Here is a 20,708-nt window from a genome sequence, read left to right as displayed (position 1 = left end):
ATCATGTTTTTCTTTTTCATTTTTTTTATTTTAATAGATTGAGGGGATATGAGATGAATTCCATTACATGAATATATTGTACACTGGCAGAGTCTAGATTTTTGGTGTACCCATTACTTGACTAGTATACATTGTACCCCATATAATTTTTCATCCCTCACCCCTTCCCATCTTCCCCCCTTATGAGTCTCTAATGTCCATTACACCAGTCTCTAATGTCCATTACACCACTCTTGTGTAACCATAATTTAACTTCCACTTATATGTGAGAACATATGGCATTTATTTTTCTGTTCCTGAGTTACTTCACTTAAGATAAGGGCCCCCAATTCCATCCAAGGTGCTATGAAAGACATTATTTCATTCTTTCTTATATCTGAGTAGTACTCCTGGTATATGTATACCACATTTTCTGAATCCAGCCATCAGTTTATGAGCAATTAGGTTGATTCCATATCATTGTGATTGTGAATTGTGCTATGATAAACTTATGAGTATAGGTATCTTTTTGATATAATAATTTCTTTTTCCCCTGCATAGATATCCAATTATACAATTACAGGAACAAATGGTAGATCTACTTTTAGTTCTTTGAGAAATCTCCATACTGATCTCCATAGAGGTTGTACTAATTTACATTCCCATCAACAGCGTGTAAGTGTTCCCTTTTCACTGCATCTTCCCCATCTTCTATTGCTTTTTGACTTTTTAGTAATGGTCATTCTAATTTGAGTAAGATAGTATCTCATTGTAGTTTTAATTTGCATTTACTTGCTGATTAGTGATGTTGAGTATTTTTTCATATGCTTGTTGGAAATTTGTATATCCTTTTTTGAAAAATGCCTATCCATGTCATCTGCCACTTTTTAAAGTGTTTGTTTATTTTTTTCTTACTGAGTTGTTTAAGTTTCTTGTAGATTCTGGAAATTAGTTTTTTTGAGAACACATAGTTTGCAAATATTTTCTCCCATTCCATATGTTGTCTATTTACTCTTTTGATTATTTTGCCATGCAGAAGCTTTTTAGTTAATTTACCATATAGTTAATTTTTGTATATGGTAAGGGATAGGAGTCAAGTTTCAGTCTTCTGCAAGTGACTATCCAAATTTCCCAGCATCATTTATTTTAAAAGGTATTCTTTCCCCAATGTATATTCCTGTCAACTTGTCAAAGATCAGTTGGCTATAAGAATGTGGCTTTATTTCTGGGTTGCCTATTATTTTCTATTGATCCTGTGCTTCTATTTTTATACCAATAGCCTTGTAGGATTTGAAGTCAGGCAATATAATGCTTCCGGCTTTGTTATTTTTGCTTTCAATTGCTATGGCTATTTGGGCTTTTTGTTGTTGTTCCATATGAGTTTTAGAATTGTTTTTTCTAATTCTGTAAACAAATGATGTTGGTATTTTGATGTGAATTGATTTGAACATGTAGATAGTTTTGGGCAATATGGCCATTTTAACAATATTAATTATTCTGATCCATGAGCATGGGATATTTTTCCATTTGCTTGTGTCATTTATGAAATTTTTCATCAGTGGTTTGTAGTTCCCCTTGTAGAGCTCTTTTACCACCTTGGTTAAATTTACTCCCAGCTGTTTAATTTTTGAAATTTTTAATTTTTGTGACTATTATAAATGGGATGGAGTACTTATTTTTTAAAGCCAGGTTAGACATTTATTTAAAAATATTAAGGGGGTACAAATGTTTTTGTCACATGGATACCTTTTATAATGTTTAATTCATGACTTTTAATGTGCTCAACACCTGAATAGTGTTCATTGTACTCAATAGGTAAGTTTTTACCTCTCCCCTTTATTGATTTCTAATGACATTTACATTTCTTCATGTCCATGCATGCCCACTGATTAGCTCCCAATTATTAGAGAGTACATGTAGTGTTTGTTTTTCCATTCCTGAGACACTTCACTTAGGATAATGGTCTCCAGTTCCATCCAATTTGTTGCAAAAGACATTATTTTGTTCCTTTTTTTTTTTTTCCAACTGAGTTAGTCTCTTTTTATTCTCTTGGTAATCTCTTCCAGAGTTACTACTTCCATTGGAGGTGATGAAATGTGTTAAGGCTCCACTTCAAGCATGGTCTTTCCCTTTACTGCAACTCAGAATTAAAACTTTTGATTCCTTTTTATATTCCAGTCCCAGAAGTAGTTTCCACCATAGAGTTTATCTGATGACAGTCTTATGCTTTCTAGTAGTGGCCTACAACCAGGCTCTAGCTTCTCCAGGAACACTATAGGATGGATTTAGTTTAAACATGTATTAAACTAAAAGGCATTCTCTCAAAATGAGTTTAAATGCATTTTATTTTTAGACAACCTACATGACAATGTTTTTTCCTTAAAAACAATGCCTCTACTCCAAATAGATCACAGTGAAAATATATGAAGAGCTCAAGATGACATCAGTCCCATTTGTCTTAAGTCCTGGTGTTGTGTGGGTGACAAGCAGCAGCCAGTTATGATGACAGGTGATAGATCCAAAGTAATTGGCAAATTTGTTAACATTTTTCCATTTCTAAACCATCCTTAAAGAAAACCATATATGGGGTCACACCGTCCTCAGGTGGTCCAGTAGAGCAACCATGCCATCTGGATTCATGTTTTCACCAATAAAGAACTGGTAGTTTTTGAAATTAGCAAGGATGTGTTTGATTTGTTCTGTAGCCCCTGTCATAAACGGTTTTACTCTTTCTGGTCTCTGTTCTTCAAGTTTGCCTTTGATTGACTTCATGTAATCTTTGATGTACTTCTTGTAGGCTTCTTTTGTGAAGCTGGTTTCTTGCAAATGATGGTTCATGACGATATCAACACCAGTGATTACTGTGCTTTCGGTACTTTCACCCTCAGAGCCTTCAGCGGAAGCATTTCCACCAATGAGCGAGTCATCAATGTTACCCTCTGTCCTACTGACCATCTTCCCCTCCACCTCCAGGCACAGGCCGCCTGCGATCTCTCGGAACTTGTAAATGTCAGAGAACATCTCATCATGGCTGATGAGGTCCCGGTAGATAATCATGATGGCGGCTGAAGGGAGACGACGGTGGCACTGGCTTGGCAGGAGCCTGCAGCTCGGAGCGTGCACAGTGGAGCCGGACCAGCACTCGGGGGGAGAGGGGAGCGGGCGGAAAAGCTATTTTGTTCCTTTTAATGGCTGAGTAATACTCCATGGTGTGTGTGTGTACATATACCACATTTTGTTAAAACACTCACAAATTGATGGACACTTAGGTTGATTCCATATCTTTGTGACTGTGAATTGAACTGCAATAAACATTTGAGTGCAGGTGTCCTTTGGATAAAATGACATCTTTTCCTTTGGATAGATACCAAGTAGTGGGAACACTGGGTTGGATGGTAGGTGTACATTTATTTCATTGAGGAATCTTTATATTGTTGTCCATACAGGTTATTCTAATTTGCAGTTCCACAAACAGTATATCAGCATTCCCTTCTCTCTGCATCCAAGCCAGCATCTGTTGCTTTTTGACTTTTTAATAATGGCCATTTTGACAAGAGTAAGGTGATATCTTATTGTGGTTTTAATTTGCATTTCCCTGATAATTAATGATATTGAACATTTCTTCATATAAACATATGGTCATTGGTCTACCATTTTTTGAAAATGTCTATTTATGTCTTTTGCCCACTGTTTTATGGGGTTGTTTGGTTTTATTCTTACTGACTGGTTTGAGTTCTGTGTAGGTTCTGGATATCAGCCCTGTTTGGATGTATCCTTTTAAAAAATTTCCTGCCATTCTGTTGGTTGTCTATTTATTCTCTTGATTATTTCCTTTGCTGTGCAGAAGCTTTTTAATTTAATCAAGTACCATTTATTTATTTTTATTGTTGCTATGTTAGACTTTGGGGTCTTAGTCATAAATTCTTTGTCTAGGCCAATGTTTAAAGGAGTATTTCCTGCATTTTCTTCTATAATCTTTATGGTTTCATGTCTTACTTTAAAGTATTTTATCCATCTTGAATTAATTTTTGTATATGGTGAGGGATAGGGGTCTTATTTCATTCTTCTGCATGTGGCTATCTAATTTTCCTCACATCATTTATGAATAGGGATTCCCACCCTATATGTTGTTGTCTACTTTGTCAAAGATCAGTTTAATCATAGTTAGATGATTTTATTTCTGGATTTTCTATTCTGTTCCATTGGTCTGTTTCTACTTTTATATCAGTACCATGCTGTTTTGGTTACTATAGTCGCAGTATACTAAAAAGGCTGGTAATGTGATGCCTCCAGATATGTTTTTTCTTAAGATTGCTTTGGGTATTAGGACTATTTTTTGTTCCAAATGAAGCATAGAGCTATTTTTTCTAGATCTGTGAAATATAACATTGGTATTTTTGTGGGGATTGCATTGAATCTGTAAATCACTTTGGACAATATGGACATTTTAACAATGTCAATTCTACCCATCTGTGAGCATGATTGTTTTTCCATTTGTTTTTGTCACCTGTAATTTCTTTTATCAGTGTTTTGTAGTTAGTCTTGTACAGATCTTTCACCTCCTTGATTAAGTATTTTCCTAAGTATTTTATTTTCTTTGTAGCTACCATGAATGGTACTGAGTCCCTGATTTTACTCTTCAATTGATTATTATTAGTATATAGAAATGCTACTGATTTCTGTACATTGATTTTGTAACCTGAGACTTTGCTGAATTTATTTATCAATTCTGGGAGTCTTTTGGTGGAGTCTTTAGGGTTTTATTGATACAAGATCATATTGTTAGCAAACAGGGATAGTTTGATCTCCTCTTTCCCAATTTGGGTGCCCTTTATTTCTTTCTCTTGCCTGATTGCTCTGGCTAGGACTTCCAGTAGTATGTCAAATAGAAGTGATAACAATGGGTATCTTGTCTTTTTCCAGTTCTAAGGGGAAATGCTTTCAATTTTTCCCCATTCAGTGTGATGTTTACAGTGGGTTTGTTATATATGGCATTTATAATTTTAAGGTATGTTCCTCCTATGCCTAGTTTGCTGAGGGTTTTTATTATGAAAGAGTACTGTATTTTATTGAATGTGTTTTTTTTCTCTATTGAAATGATTATGTGGCCTTTATTTTTGTTTCTGTTTATGTGGGGAATCACATTTACTGATTTGCCTATGTTGAACTGTCCTTGAATCCCTGGGATGAAACTCACTTGATTATGGTGGATTATCTTTTGGATGTCGTGTTGCATTCAGTTTGCTAGTATTTTCTTGAAGATTTTTGCATCTGTATTCATAGGGATATTGGTCTGTAGTTTTCTTTTTCTGTTGTGTTCTTTCCTGGCTTTGGTATCAAGGAAATACTGGCTTCATAGAATGAGTTAGGGAGGATTCTCTCCTTCTCAATGTTATTTCCTGGCTTTGCTATCAAGGTGATACCACAGCCACTGTTGACAACAATCACTTTTATTCTCTTTGTCCCCATAAAATCAGTGAGCCACTTGGCCTTGCTGCTGACATCCCCTTCTCTTTCTTTGGGATGCCATACAGTTTCCCTGCTCTCTTTTTCCTCCCCTTTCTCTCTCTTTCTTTCATTCTCATTCTCTCTATCCTTCTGAGAAAATAAAATAAACGTTTTTGTTTGATAACTTAACCTCTGGAAAGCTTCACCTCTCCACCTGTGCTGTGAGCACTTACTAAGCTTTCTACCCTAACAAATGGGCTAATGACTAACCCCCTGACAGACTTGAGGTGGTCTCAGGGGATGCCATTGTGGATAGTTGGTGATGACCAAGGACCCACGGCATCTCTCTTCTGTCCTACATTTATCACCTGATGGCTTGGTGCTACTTAGTGCCCCTAGGAATCCTACTCACAGGATGGAGCTGAGGCAACAACCTGCATTGACTGAGAATGCATTTCTGTCCTCAGACAGAAAATAGGCTATGACAAAAATTAAGTTGTTATAGAAAAATACAGATAATATAGGAAGTGAAATGTTTTGCATAGTAGAATTTGTGTTTGTGAATGTAAAAAGAAAATCAAAATCTCAGGGCCACCCCTTCCAAACTCCTTATGCAAAAGAGGAGGGACTTGAAGTACAGAGGCAGTTAGTTGATTTTTTTTTTTAACTCTGTAAGGCTACAAGCTATGGTACTGTGGTAGGTAGTGTTTTCTCAAAATTAGTGAAACATATCTTCAATCCTCATATAACAATTTGATGTGAGTTGAGTACCTTGCCTTGGAAGTTGTCCTCCACGTAGTGACTCAAAGATCAAGCACCTTTTGTCTTGTGATGCCATTGTCTTTCATAAATGACCTCTGATGCAGAAGGGAAAGAGCATGTTAACTAAAAAAAATTAATGAGATTTATACTTTGAAAAAAGGAGAGCTTTATTTCTTATAAGGGGTAGCAGCCTGTTGGGCAGCCATTCCAACAGGTTGGGAAGCAGAGCCTTGGCCAAAAGCCAGGCACACATGATTCAAAGGACAGACAAAAGGAACAAGATTTTATACTGAGCAAGGTGGTTAAATATACATATTCAACAAGATATAAGCTAAATATTATTTCATGAATATTTATGAAAGGAAATCTTGCCCATGTATAATGGTGGTTTATCTCTTCCATCCCGTCATGGCTAGGAACTCAGTTTTAAGGTGTTTCTGGGGTCCCCTTGGCCAAGAGGGGTCCATTCAGTTAGCAGAAGGCTTAGGATTTTATTTTTGGATCAAGGGCAAGAATATCTAGTGCTTATCCACTACATACAGAAGTGACATTCATCATTCTCACATTTGACTGCCAGAATGAGTCACCTGGCCAACCTAGCTGCAAGGCAGGCTAGGAAATCTCATCCAATGTACCAGAAAGGAAGAAGGAATTTTTAAGGATCTAGCCAATATATTCCAGAAATTCTATTATTAAAATTATTATGCTAATCTAATCTAATATAGAGTCATAATTTTCAGCACTATCCAAAAAAATTGGATCAGAATACAGGTCTACTCTTGTTAGTGCAACAGACGAGTTTTGCCGCTGTCCAGTGGGGTACACCATGGAAAACCATACCTAAAGAACAGGCATGTCACCTAGAGGTCAAGAATTGAAGAGCAGTAACTTGATGAGACTGTTATCTTCCACATTCTGGTGATGTGGAAGAATTCTGCTATATTCTTCATATTCTTCCAGAAAGAATCCTTTTCAACTCATTCAAGACACAACTAATTATTGCTACCTCATTATGTGAATCCTTCTTGAGATACAGTGTTTGCATTTTTAACAGAGGTGTTTTTATGGGAAAGGATAAAGTTTTAGTAGTGTATTTTCAGGCATTAGAGAGGTGGCTATTTGGTGAGAGACTGTATTAATTAGGGTGAAAAGGCCGGGCGCTGTGGCTCACACCTGTAATCCTAGCACTCTGAGAGGCCAAAGCGGGCAGATTGCTCAAGGTCAGGAGTTCAAGACCAGCCTGAGCAAGAGTGAGACCCTGTCTGTACTAAAAATAGAAAGAAATTAATTGGCCAACTAAAAATATATAGAAAAAATTAGCTGGGCATGGTGGTGCATGCCTGTAGTCCCAGCTACTCGGGAGGCTAAGGCAAAAGGATTGCTTGAGCCCGGGAGTTTGAGGATGCTGTGAGCTAGGCTGATGCCATGGCACTCTAGCCTAGGCAACAGAGTGAAACTCTGTCTCAAAAAAAAAAAAATTAAGGTGAAGACTAAATCACTGAAATAAAGAAATCCCTAAATCCAAAGACTCAAAGAAACAGTTATTTCTCTTTCTTGTAGAAGTTCATGATGGATATGGCCTGCTCTGAGAAGCTATCCAGGCACCCAGCCTGATGGGGAGATGAGAGGGCTCTGCTATACTCCCAGGGACATATCATTGCCAACAAGTTTGAAGCTGAGTTTCCACATCTGGGTTCCAGCCAGCAAAAAGGGATAGAGCAGATACCTAGGGCATGGAATTTCCTTTTAAGCAAATGTGAAGTTGTATGCTTTGCTTCTGTTCACCATCCATCGGTCATAACTTTGGCCACACCTACTCCTGAGAGAGACTGGTCTCCGGCTGTGTGGCCATGTAACCATGTGGGGGACAATCAACAGTCTCCACCATGGAATGCCTTCCTCTGCCTTGAAATCACTGCATGAGACTTGCCTCATGGAGATTACTACTGCTCAATGCCATATTTAGGAGTCATACTTTCTCTCCCTTCTTTGAAAGTAAAGGTGATATCTCATGACATCCTTTTGCTGTGATTGGCATAGCTTGACTAGGTGAACCATTCCCTACAGTGCGTCCACAGCCTCGAGAAGCAGCTTGTCCATGGGTTTTGGCTTTGATACCTTCAGTGACTTACATACTGATACCATCCACCAAGTACATTCACTGCTGGTCTTCTCTGGGCCTCATGAGGACACTATGAGCAAATAAAACCAGATGTTTTCCCTCTAGTTTAAGTGCACCTACGGTCATATAACAGGAGCCTGAGAAAGATCCCTCCCGGAGCACTGCCCTCTCCAGCGGCGTGGGAATGGTGCACATTTCAGCAGAGATGAAAACCACCATCATCTCCAGGCCCCTGGCTCAGGGATGGTAGCAGGCTTATTTAGGAGGTTGGATTGAGTTAATGTTTCCAGTGCTCAGGCAGAGTAGAATTGTTTTCTATCACTTTTTTAAAAATTAAGGTAAAATTCAGATAACATAATCATTTTAAAGTACACAATTCAGTGGCATTTGGTACATTCATGATATTATGTAACCATCACCTGTATTTCTAGAACATTTTCATCTGCCCCCCGAAAGTCACTTTACCCATAAGTACTTACTCTCAGTGTTCTCCCTTCTACCTCATAGACTCTGGCAACTTCTAATTTGTGTCTGTCTTTGTGGGTTCGAGGTATTTCATATATGTAGAATCACACAATATATGCTCATTTCACATAGCATAATGTATTCGAGGCTCATCCATGTTGTGGTATGTATGAGTACTTCATTCATTTCTTATGCTGAGTAATATTCCATTGTATGGATATATCATGTTTGGTTTATGCATTCAGTTGCCTATATTAATAGACATTTCAGTTGTTTCTACCTCTTTTTTTTTTGTTTTGTTTTGAATCTTGACAGAGATGCTGTTATATATTTTCCTAAAAATCCCAGAGTTCAGGCACTCTAGACTTGGTTATCTAACATATCAGTTACATTTTTTTCTTTGTTTTTATTTCAGGATCTTATGAGGATACAAACAGTTTGGTTACATGTTATGACTTTGGCTTACCCAAGCCAGGATTAGAGGTGTGCCCTTCCCCCATACAATGCTCACCACATCCACACCAGTTACATTTGCAGTTAAATCTTTTGGGCAAAATATGTTACACTGCTAGGGGCAGAGGCCAGCAAAACTGCAGCTATGTTCTGAAAAGAGCCAGGTCCGTGGAATTCTGCAGAGCTGCGTATGAACCCACACTGCCTGGGCACTAGCTCTCTGTCCTTAGTCAAATATTACAGAGGTTTTCTTTATCTGCAAGCCTGGGATAATAAAGTTCACCTCAATGTTACCATGAGAATTATGGAAAGTAAAATTTATGTGAAGTAGCTCACACAGTGACTGATGCACCTTGTGCTTGTCAGTTCCCCTTCAAGTGTGTAAACGCCTTAGAATATGTTTTCAAACAAGACTGGCTGCCAAGTTGGAACGTTTATTGGGATCACACCAACACATCTTTCTGATCGGGAATGGGAATTGCAGGCCCAAAGGCCCAGTCTGGGTGTGTCTGGTTGGCAGGAGTTACTGCCATCATACCATCTAAAACTTTCTTTGGATTTCATGGTGGCACAAGCTACTCGCAAATTTTTATTCCTTTGGCTGAACCTTCTTCTCCTCAGGTCTGACTGTGTGTTTCATTAATTTATTCTTTATTCACTCTTTGCTTGAACCAAACCCTCTACTGGGAGCACAAAAGAGTGAGGAAGAGTCCTTTTCTCAAGGAACTCTCATCTAGTGGAGAAGACAGACCTAAAAATGGGAAGAAAAAAATCTGCTGTGATAAGTGTATTGATTCAATATGCAAGCCCAAAAGTGAGGCAGCCCAGTTAGTCTTATGAAGCCAGGGAAATGGTGAAGAATTAGCTGAATCCTCAAATCAATTGGGAGTTAGAGAAGTGAGAGAGGCTTCCTTGTGGAGATAACTTTTCAGTTGGATTTTGAAGAATGGGTGGGAACTGACTGGCTGAGGGGGAAGGAAGAGTGTTTCAGGCACAGGGAGAGCATGTAGGGAAAGAATGTCCTAGTACGTGGGGAGGCGTGGGGAACCGAGAAGGCCCGTGCCTCTGGAGCACAGACAGTAGGCAGGGGAGTGTCCCATGGGGTTGGCAAATGATACAGGGTCAGCTTCTGCATGGCCTCAGTGGCCATGTTAGTTATTTCTATCTTCCCCTATAAACAATAGGGAAGTCTGCCAAGATCATTATAATTTGAAAAATGTACCAAGGAGAAAGGTGCTGTTCATAACCACAACTATCTCCCGAAGAAGGTGGAATCTATTGAAAGGATGCCTTATTATCTTCAGGAGCATATGGAAGATCTGGGTATCCAGGTTGGAGTTGGAACCAACGAAGAGTTGTGTGTTTTACCAAATGGAGTGAAAAGAACTCAGAAATCCTGGGGAAATAAGGGAAATGTAAGGTGAAGAAAAGACGTGGAAAGTGGAAAGAGGAGAGAGAACCAGGACATGATGAAGGTTACCCAATAAGTTGGTAATCATTCTCTTCTGTGAGGTCCTCCTCATAATTCTTGAAATCTTGACTCTCCATAGTACTGTCTATCTGGTCTTCGAAGGGCGTGGTATAATTATAAAGAGGCTTCAATTTTTTGATGTAGAAAAACTTAAGAAATCTTTGTAAATTTTGTTTAACAGTTAAGTAGGTTATTGCATGGGATAGTTCCTTAATAATGTTGTGGGTTATTTCTCCCAACTGCTTGATCAGAGGGTCTTCGTCTCGAAGCACTCGTTCAATAGCTGTAACAGCAGAAGAGACCTTAGTTCAAGGCATCTCTCCTTTAGATTCCAAAAAGCTCTAACTCTAAATAGCCTACCGCCTTTTACAGAGTTCCCCCACTTCTTCATGTTCCCTACATTTACTTTCCTGTCATTTTGTTACCTTTACTAATAGCGTACAGCAAGTTTTATACTCTATTCCAGGGGTGGGGAATATTTTCATGTTGGAAGGCTCCATTAATTTACCTATAATCTAATAAGGCCACATTCAAGAAACTTCCATTAGATATACTTAAAAGTGTACATTAGTTTGTAAATATCTAACTATTATGTACTTAATAATTTCACAAAATGAAAAATACTGGTTAATTTTAAAGCTAACTAACCTTTTAATGAATTTGGTCTGCTTTTTGTTGGAAAGCATTTGAATAGTTGGTGGCAGCATGGAGGTCTGCAATTTCAGCTGATCCTCCAGGTAGGTATCAGTCATTTGTGACCTTAGGACATCTTCATTTGAGTTAGGTAGGAGAATGCAGATTTGCAGCAATAAGTGGTTGAAAAGCAAGAAAGCATTTTTGGGGGGGCATGTTGCCAAAGCCTGGATATTCTACTGCATTTTTCCATATTTCAATTGCATCTTTCTTAGCATCAAACAATGACTTTAAAATGTCATCTACTGAGAGCTTAATCAATTCCATCTGTAGTTCTTTAGATGCCTTGGTGATATCAACTAAGTGAGGCTGAAATGCTAATTTGAGTGTCATGTTCTCAAAGTCAGTGACTCATTGTATTCTCCAATTAATAGGTTTATCACAGCTGCCTATTCTTCAAATGATTCACAGATATCATCTTGCTCATCAGTGACCTTTGCTAACTGGGAAAAATGTTCATCTGAAATTTCCTCTTGAAGAAGTGTTTTGAAAAAAGATAGCTTTTTTTCAAAATGCTTGGATTTTTTTTTTTTTTGCCACATATCACATATAGACTTACTTTTGCCTTGCAAAGAAATATTCAAAGTCATTTTGACATATCACACAGACATGCTGCATTTCCTATAGAAATCTTCTTTTAATAATTCACATTGTTATTTCTGTTTTTCATAAAATTTAACTATCTGTTCTCTCAGAGATAAAATTTTAGCTAACATCTCTTCCTGTGATAGCCAATGCACTTTAGAATGATATGGCAAATTCACACTGAATACCTCATCCATCAACTTTAGCATGCTAGGAAACTGACAATACCAGGTTACATTTGCATGAATATAGTTAACAACACTTACAACTTGTTGCAAAGTGTCACTTAAATAGTAGCTTTAGCACAGAGATTTTGCAAGATATAATGAAAAGAAATGAGAGCCTAAGGAACTGTTAATACTTTTTTTATATGTGCAATAAACCCTTTATGTTTTCCTGTCACGGAAAGTGCATCTTCTGTGCACATACTCACTAAATTTACCAAATTCAGTCCAAATTCATAACATTTATCTTGAGAGTTGTTGAAGATTCCTGTGTTCTATTCACAAGAGTGCCCAAAATGAGTACCACTTCATAGCAAAGAAAATCTTCTGTTATGACCTGAATGAAGTATAAAACCTGCACCCAGTCAGTAGTATCAGTTGATTCATCCAAACCAAGTGAATAATATATAATATATTGTACTTTTTCTAAATTTTTAAATTATTTTTAATTTTTTTGCAGATGGATTCTCACTCTGTCACTCCAGCTAGAGTGCGGTGGCATCATCATAGCTCATGGCAACCTCAAATACCTGGGCTCAAGCAATCCTCCTGCCTCAGCCTCCTGAGTAGCTGGGACTACAGGTATGCACCACTACCCCTGGCTAAGTTTTTCTTTCTTTGTAGAGTTGGGGTCTTGCTTTTGCTCAGGCTGGTCTTGAACTCCTGAGCCCAAGCCATCCTCCGCCTCAGCCTCCCAGAGTGCTAGGGTTACAGGCATGAGCCACCATGCCTGACCAACTATTTTCCTTTTGAAGTACTGCATGAAGTTGTTCTGTTAAGTGGAAGGCTAATTCATGCTGCTGATCAGTTCTGGTTCTCCCTGAAAGAGGCAGTTGTTTGTACTTTGCAACATTATTGGGGTCTAAGCATCCTATAACTTCAACAATCCATTCTTTCACAATTTCTACATCACTGAATGACTTCCTTTTTTCCCAAATACATAAGATACTTTATAAGTTGTTTCAGTGGCATTATTTCCAGGTCTTATTGATGCTTGAAAGAATTGTCTTTGCTTTTGCTTTTCATGTTTTTATTTCTGCAACGTGAACTTTCACGCCTCTCCATGTAATTTAAAATATTTGTGGTCCTTAGGAATGTTATAATGGTGATGAGTACTGAATTTCTTTAATGTTGATATTGCAGTATCACAAAGCAAGCAAATCATCTTATCTTTAGCAGAAATGAGAGCATATTGCAATTCCCAATCCTCATTTAAAAATCTGTTTTCTTCCTTCAGCGTTCTCTTGGTGTTCTTTGACATGATGGGCTGGTAAGCAGACAGAATTAAAAAATACCCTCGAGGCCGGGCGCGGTGGCTCACACCTATAATCCTAGCACTCTGGGAGGCCCAGGCAGGCGGATTGCTCAAGGTCAGGAGTTTGAAACCAGCCTGAGCAAGAGTGAGACCCGTCTCTACTATAAATAGAAAGAAATTAATTGGCCAACTACTATATATATAAAAAATTAGCCGGGCATGGTGGCACATGCCTATAGTCCCAGCTACTTGGGAGGCTGAGGCAGCAGGATCGCTTGAGCCCAGGAGTTTGAGGTTGCTGTGAGCTAGGCTGACGTCACGGCACTCACTCTAGCCTGGGCAACAAAATGAGATTCTGTCTCAAAAAAAATAAAAATAAAAAATAAAAAATACCATCGAGCTGTGCAACTATTCACAAATTCCACTTCAAACAGAAACACAGTGCACCATTGCCAAAAGCTGATAACAGACTGGTGTACTCAATTCCCATGAACTCTCGCCAACCAGCCTTGTGAGGGAGTGGCGCCAGTCAGGCAGGGGAAGTTAGAAGTAAACCATGAGCAAAACAGCCATCGATTTTGCCCTGTGGCTTACGAATTTTCTAATTGTGCCAGTCAATCTGGGAGGATTACTTCATTGATACTTATTTTATTCTTCCTTATTTTAAGTATGTTCATTTAAAAAATAAAATTAAAATTAAAAAGATGAACAAACATGCATTAATAAAAATAAAAGGAATTGTTCTATAAAATTTGGATTCAGTCAAAAGGCTGCACTTAAGGGCCTTGAGGCCACAGGTTCCCCACCCCTGCTCTATCCCTAGCAGACCCCAGGGAAAGGAAACCGGAAATATTCACTAAACATTTACTGAGTACCTTTTATGCGCTAAGCATTCTGCTAGATAGCATAAATATCTAAAGAGGTTCATGAACATATATATACATTATATTGGTCACAATTATAAAAAAGTTGAAATCAGCCAAAATGTTCATTAATAGGGAACTGCATATAATTATGAATATCACAAAATGAAAAAGTATGCACATATTAACATGATGTAGATCCATATTTCTTGGCATGGAAAGATGTTTGCAATATAAAGGTAAGTAAAAAAGTTATAAAATGGTTATGATAGTTTAAGCTTAAATATGTAATAGCTTATATTCTTTAAAAGCGTCTGTGATAATATATATACCAACATGCTAATATCATTATATCCAGATAGTTGACTGTGAGAAATTACTATTTTCTTTCTTTTTTTTTTTTTTGAGGAAAAGGAAAGAAGAGTTTATTAATTTGCCAGCAAATAAGGAAAATGGCAGACTGCCGTGTCAAAGTGCCATTTCCTAATCATAAGCAGAAATACAGAGCTTTTAAAGGATGGTTTTCAGTTCTAGGCTATTGTTGTTTAACTACAGTTCATGATTCGTCCCATCTCCCACTATCCCATTTCTGCCCCAGTCCCAGGACCTCCACTGAGGACCTCCACCTGGACAGTTCTGTGGAGCCATCTCCTCTAGCACAGAGAACAGAAGACATTGCCCTGCTCCTCCCAGCCACTGACTTGAGACAGGGATGCAGGTACTTATTTTTTTTCTTAATAAAAAAAAATAGCAAAAGGGAGAGATTTAGAAAAGAATGAGAGGAGAAGAAGCAGAAGGAGGAGGAGGAGGATACAAAGAAGGAAAAGGTTGTAAGAAAGATGGAGAAAGAATTTTAGTGTTTGGCATTTAGCAGGCAGTCAAATATGTGCTGAATCAATGAGTGATGAATGAATCAAAAAGGAAGGAAGATAATGATGTGTCAATGTAGGTCCCTAAATTATAACAAATGTACTACTGTGGTGGGTGCTGCTGATAATGGGGTGGGCTGTGCATAGGTGGGGGCAGAGGGGACATGGGAAATCTCTGTACGTCCAGCTCAATTTTGCTGTGAACTTAAAACTGTAAGGAAAGAAGGCAGCCATCCTATTTTATAACAGGATTACACCTGTTCGTAATTCTGACCCCATGGGGCAATAGACAGAGGCTAACAGAGAGATCCCTGAGACCTAAACATTTTGATAGAATCATATTACCCTTAAGTTCCTCCTCTGCAAATGTATTGTGCAAATGCTAGCCACTAAGATGTAAATGCACTGAGGAACGAGACTTTGCTTTATTTGCTGCTCTATCCTCAACAGCTAGAATAGTGTTGCCACATAAAAGATTCTGAAAACATATCTGTTGGATGAATGATCGAATGAATCCTCAACTTTCTGTAGTTCCTAAGGGCTCTAGGATGATGGTTAGGTCTCAGACAATGAGAGGGACAAATGAATAGAGTGACACACGGAGAGAGAATGAGAGAAATAGAAAGAGAAAAAAGATGCCCTTTAACCTAGTCCTTTGGCTGATTTCCCCATAACCACCTTCTCATTACCACCTTCCCCACATCCGGGACCCTAAAAAACTCGTATGTGACTAGAATCATACACAGTACATTTGTTTAGATCTATGCATACAGATTTCATTATAACCTCAATACTTACCCCCAAGCATGACTTCAACTTCATCTCTGAGGAGCAAAGAGCCACCCACTTTTGTCAAATATCCTATACACAAAGTAAAATTAAAGTTACCCCAAAATACATTATGAAAATACATTCTCTCTGATGTTATCTGGCTACCTTCTTTGCTTTTACCAAAGCAAAAATTCTGTAGATTATCTTTAAGTTATCTTTTAGTGATTTCAAATAATTATTATTTCATAAAGTTGTTTATCATAATACATGTATATGTATAAATGTACACAAATCATATTGGACTGCTCAATGAATGACCACAAAGTGAACACACCAAAGCTATCACCCAGGTTTTTAAAAAGATTAGTAGCACCCCAGAATCTTCCCTCAAGCCCCTCCCAAACTCATTCTCCACCTTGTCTGCTTTCTTTTGCTTCACATTGCATTGTGAGATTCATCCATGTTCTTTCATGTAGCTATAGTTCATTCATTTCCATTGTATGTGGCAAAGGCTGTCAGATAAAGTTTTCTTGAAACACAGCCATGTACACTGGCTCATGTTAGTCATGATCTATGACTCAAAATAGTCATGGCTCAAAATAGTCATGTCTATGACTATTTTCAGTCTACCACAGTAGAGTTGAGTAGTTGCAACAGAGGCCATATGGCACTCAAAATCTAAAATATTTACTATTGAGTCTTTAACAGAAAGATTTTGCTGAACCATGTTTTATGACAGCTCATCTTATGAATGCAGTGTTTTTGATTTTTTTTAATCCATTCTGCTGATGATGGACATTTGAGTCGTTTGTAGTTTGGGACTATTATGAATAATGATGTTATGGGCATTCTTGTACAGTAAGTTTGGCATGTATTTGTATAATTTGTGTTTGCTATATAACTAGGAGTGGATTTACTGGGTAATGGATATGCTTATGTTCAACCTTAAAGGTTACTGACAAACAGTTTTCCAAGGTGATTGTACCAATTTTCACTCCCACCAACAGCGTATGAACATTTCTATGCTCTGTGTCCTCTCCAATATTTAATGCTGTAATCTTTTTCCTTTCAGTCATTCTCATGGATTTAGTGGTAGTGCTACATTGTGGTTTAATTTTCATTTTTGTGTTGATTACTAAGAGTTTTGTTGTGTATTTATTGGTCATTTGAATATCTTCTTTTGTGAAGTGCTTATTCAAGTAAGTCTCCTGCCAGTTTTTACATTGAGTTACATTTTCCTTATTTATTTGTAGGCATTTTTTAAATTCTGGCTACTAATTATTTTTAATGTTATATGCCTTGCAAATATCTTCTCCATCCAATGGTTAAACTTGTCCACTTGTATTTTTTTTTTTTGATGTACATAAGTTCCTAATTTTAATGTAGTCTAATTCCTCATCTTTTCATTTATAGTTAGGAAATTTTGGAGTCCTGTTAGGAAATATTTGCCTGTCTATTCTCCTATATTTACTTCTAGAAGTTTTATTTTATTTTTTCACATTTTGGAGTTAGATCTATAGTCCAATTGGAATTATATGGCATGAAGGAGGGGTCCAGATATTTTTATTATATGTATACTTGTTTAACTGACATTGCACCATTAAAGGAAAACCTGTCCTTTTCTTACTGCTTGGCAGGGTCACCTATATCATAAATTGTGTGTGGATCAATGTGTTGACTCCATTTGGTCTGTCTGTCATTGTGCCACTACCACACTGCCTTCATGTATTAATATAATGTACCTTGATAGCCTGTGGTACAAGTCCTTTGTTTGACTCTGTGTCCTCTTTAAATTATCTTAGCTATTCTCAAACCTTTAAATTTTCACATAAAGTTTATAATCAGCTTGTCAAATTTCATACACACACTCCCAAAACCCAATGAGATTTTGTTTGGGATTGTATTGATTCTACATATATCAATTTGGGGAGAACTGACATTATTACAATATTTAACCTTTCAATCCATGACCATGATATATCCCTGTATTTAAGTCTTTATAAAATTTTCTCAGTGTTTTCTAGTTTTCTGTGTATTTGTTTTATACATATTCTTTTAGTTTTATTTCAGGTACTTGATGATTTTTGGTGCTATTATGTTTGGTATTTAAAAACAATTTTCTAATTATTTATTGCTTGTGTATAGAAATCAAATTAATCTTTGTATATTGATGTTATATCTAGAAAACTTGGCAAATTAATTTATTAATTAGAGTAGTTTTTCTTAATTCCTTCCAATAATTTAAACATGCAACTACTTATCTGTAAATTTTGAAAGTTTGATTTTCTTTTATTCAAACTTAGATATTTTACTTTTTGCTGTTGACTTATTTTAGCTTTGGAAAACTCTTGATCATTATCTCTTCAAGTAATTCTTCTGTTCATTCTCTCCCCTCTCTTTTTGTGGAATGCCTATGTTAGATTGTTTAATCATGTTTTGTGTTATCTTATGCTCTCTTCATCTTTTCCATTTTTATTTCTTCGTTTTGTCTTGAGGTTGAATATTGTATTCTGACATATCTAATTCTCTTTTAAACTCTTTCTAATCTGCTGCTAATTTCATCCATTGAGTTCTGTATTCCATCTCATTATTTAATTTAATATTTTGAATATAGCAATCATATTTACTTTAAAGTGCATATCTAACAACTTTAATAACTACACATCCTGAATTCCATTTTTATTGAGTTTTTTCTTATAGTTAAAAAATCTTTCTATACATCTCATAATTTTTAATTAAATGTCAGCTATTGCGTATAAAATTTTTTGTAGAGAATATGAATCTCTGGGCAGTTTATCTTCTCTCAAAGAGAATTTATTTTTGCATTTGTCAGACAGTTAGGCTAGAGATATATCCCTGTAAGCCAACCAGGGAATTAGATATTTAAGGCTTCAGTCATTGTGAGGGCTGGCCTATTTCTAGTTTACTCTTACTCCTAGGTTAGGGCCATCAGAAATCCCAGCTGAATGCCTGGGTGTGTTTATTACAATTTCTCCTCAATGTTAGTCCACTGCAAGTTTAGTTTCTTTAGCTCAGTGATACTGCTAAAATTTCTGCATAGCTTATCAGCCCCTTAACTACCATTTTTGCAATTAGAATTGGTAAAACTTAAAAAGTAAAATAATCTCGAAATATCAGGCTACTTCTTTTGGATTTTCTAGTCTATTCTGGATTACTGCCTTTATAAAAGTTCTCCTAATATCTTCAAAAGTTTTTAAAATATCCCCCATCCCCTGACTTTTCTAATTACTCTTAGCAAGAGCCAGGCCTAAAACAAATTAGCCAACCATTGGTAGAAGCAGAAATTTAAAGTGACTTGAAATATAAGAACTGGATAAAAACAAAATGCTACAAAGGACTGAACGTCTCCTATGCGCTAGACACTCTTGTGGGTGCTTTATTTCAATTAATATGCACAACCATTTTGTGAAGCTGTTTGTATTAACCTTCTTTTACACTTGATAAAACCAAAGTTCATAGAGATTAAGTAATTTGGCAAAGGTCAAATGGCCAGTATGTGTTCATTCTAAGATTGAATGCAAGCTTATCTATTTTTTATACTGTAATCAGAATATAAAATGTATTTTCCTGTTGTATATATTTAAGGCATACATCATAATTTTTTATTAGTTTTTTTAATTCAGAGCATTGTTGGGGTACAAATGTTTTGGTTATATAGATTATCTTTGCACCTCTCGAGCAGAGCTATGAGCATGCCCATCCCCCGGACAGCATGAACTCTATCCCTTAGGAGTGGATTTACCTATCCCCTCTACCTTCCTCCAACCTGCCCAACACCTGATGAATGGTATGTGCACATTAGTGTTGATCAGTACCATTTAATGGTGAGTACATATGGCATTTGTTTTTCCATTTTTGTGATACTTTACTTAGAAGAATGGGCTCCAGGTCCATCCAGGATAATACAATAGGAAGTTCATCTTTTTTTTTTTTAATGGCTGAGTAGTACTCCATGGTATACATATATCACATTTTGTTAATCCACTCATGTATTGATGGGCACTTGGGTTGTTTCCACATCTTTGCAATTGTGAATTGTGCTGCTATAAACATTTGGGTGCAGATATCGTTTTTATAGAATGTTTTTTTTCCCTCTGGGTAGATACCCAGCAGTGGGATTGCTGGATCAAATGGTAGTTCTACTTTTAGTTCCTTGAGGTATCTCCAACTCCTTTCCATGGAGGCTGTACTAGTTTGCAGTCCCATCAGCAGCGCATGAGTGTTCCTATCTCTCGGTATCAACGGCAATGGCAACATTTGTTGTTTGGTGACTTTTTGATAAAAACTATTCTCACTGGAGTTCAGTGATATCTCATTGTGGTTTAGATTTGCATTTCTCTGATGATTAGAGATGTTGAGCATTTTTTCATACATTTATTGGCCATTAGTCTGTCTTCTTTTGAAAAGTTTCTGTTTGCAACATAATGTTTTGATATACATACACCCAGTGAAGTGAATAATGCAATCAAGCAAATTAACATATCTATAGTCTCACACAGCAGTTACCTTTTGTGTTTTAAGTGTTCTTTTAGGTAAGAATACTTAAAATTTACTATCTTAGCAAATTTCCAATATACCATACAATAGTATTGACTATATTTCTCATGCTTTATTAGATCTCTAGATTTATTCACCTTATATAACTGCAGATTTGTACTTTTTTACCTATGTCTCCAAATTCCTCCCTCCCCTGCCCCTAGTACCCACCATTCTGCTTTCTGTTTCTA

At 36.9% G+C, this 20,708-nt stretch overlaps 1 protein-coding gene and 1 pseudogene across 1 annotated transcript in view; both read right to left on the bottom strand.

Annotated features, from left to right (window-relative positions):
- Positions 1-2,161: 2,161 nt before the first annotated feature.
- LOC105871693 (translationally-controlled tumor protein-like) lies at positions 2,162-3,078 on the bottom strand (annotated as a pseudogene).
- A 7,627-nt stretch (positions 3,079-10,705) lies between these two features.
- The window catches only part of MROH9 (maestro heat like repeat family member 9), a 97,354-nt gene continuing 87,351 nt past the window's right edge, over positions 10,706-20,708 (bottom strand). The window contains 2 exon segments of the mRNA XM_076010452.1: positions 10,706-10,983; positions 15,988-16,050. Coding sequence (XP_075866567.1) covers positions 10,706-10,983; positions 15,988-16,050 — 341 coding nt within the window.

The sequence above is a fragment of the Microcebus murinus genome, chromosome 2, assembly GCF_040939455.1.
Source record: "Microcebus murinus isolate Inina chromosome 2, M.murinus_Inina_mat1.0, whole genome shotgun sequence".
Taxonomy (NCBI): domain Eukaryota; kingdom Metazoa; phylum Chordata; class Mammalia; order Primates; family Cheirogaleidae; genus Microcebus; species Microcebus murinus.
Note: the sequence above shows the minus strand (reverse complement) of the source record. Positions and strands in the feature narration are given on the sequence as shown.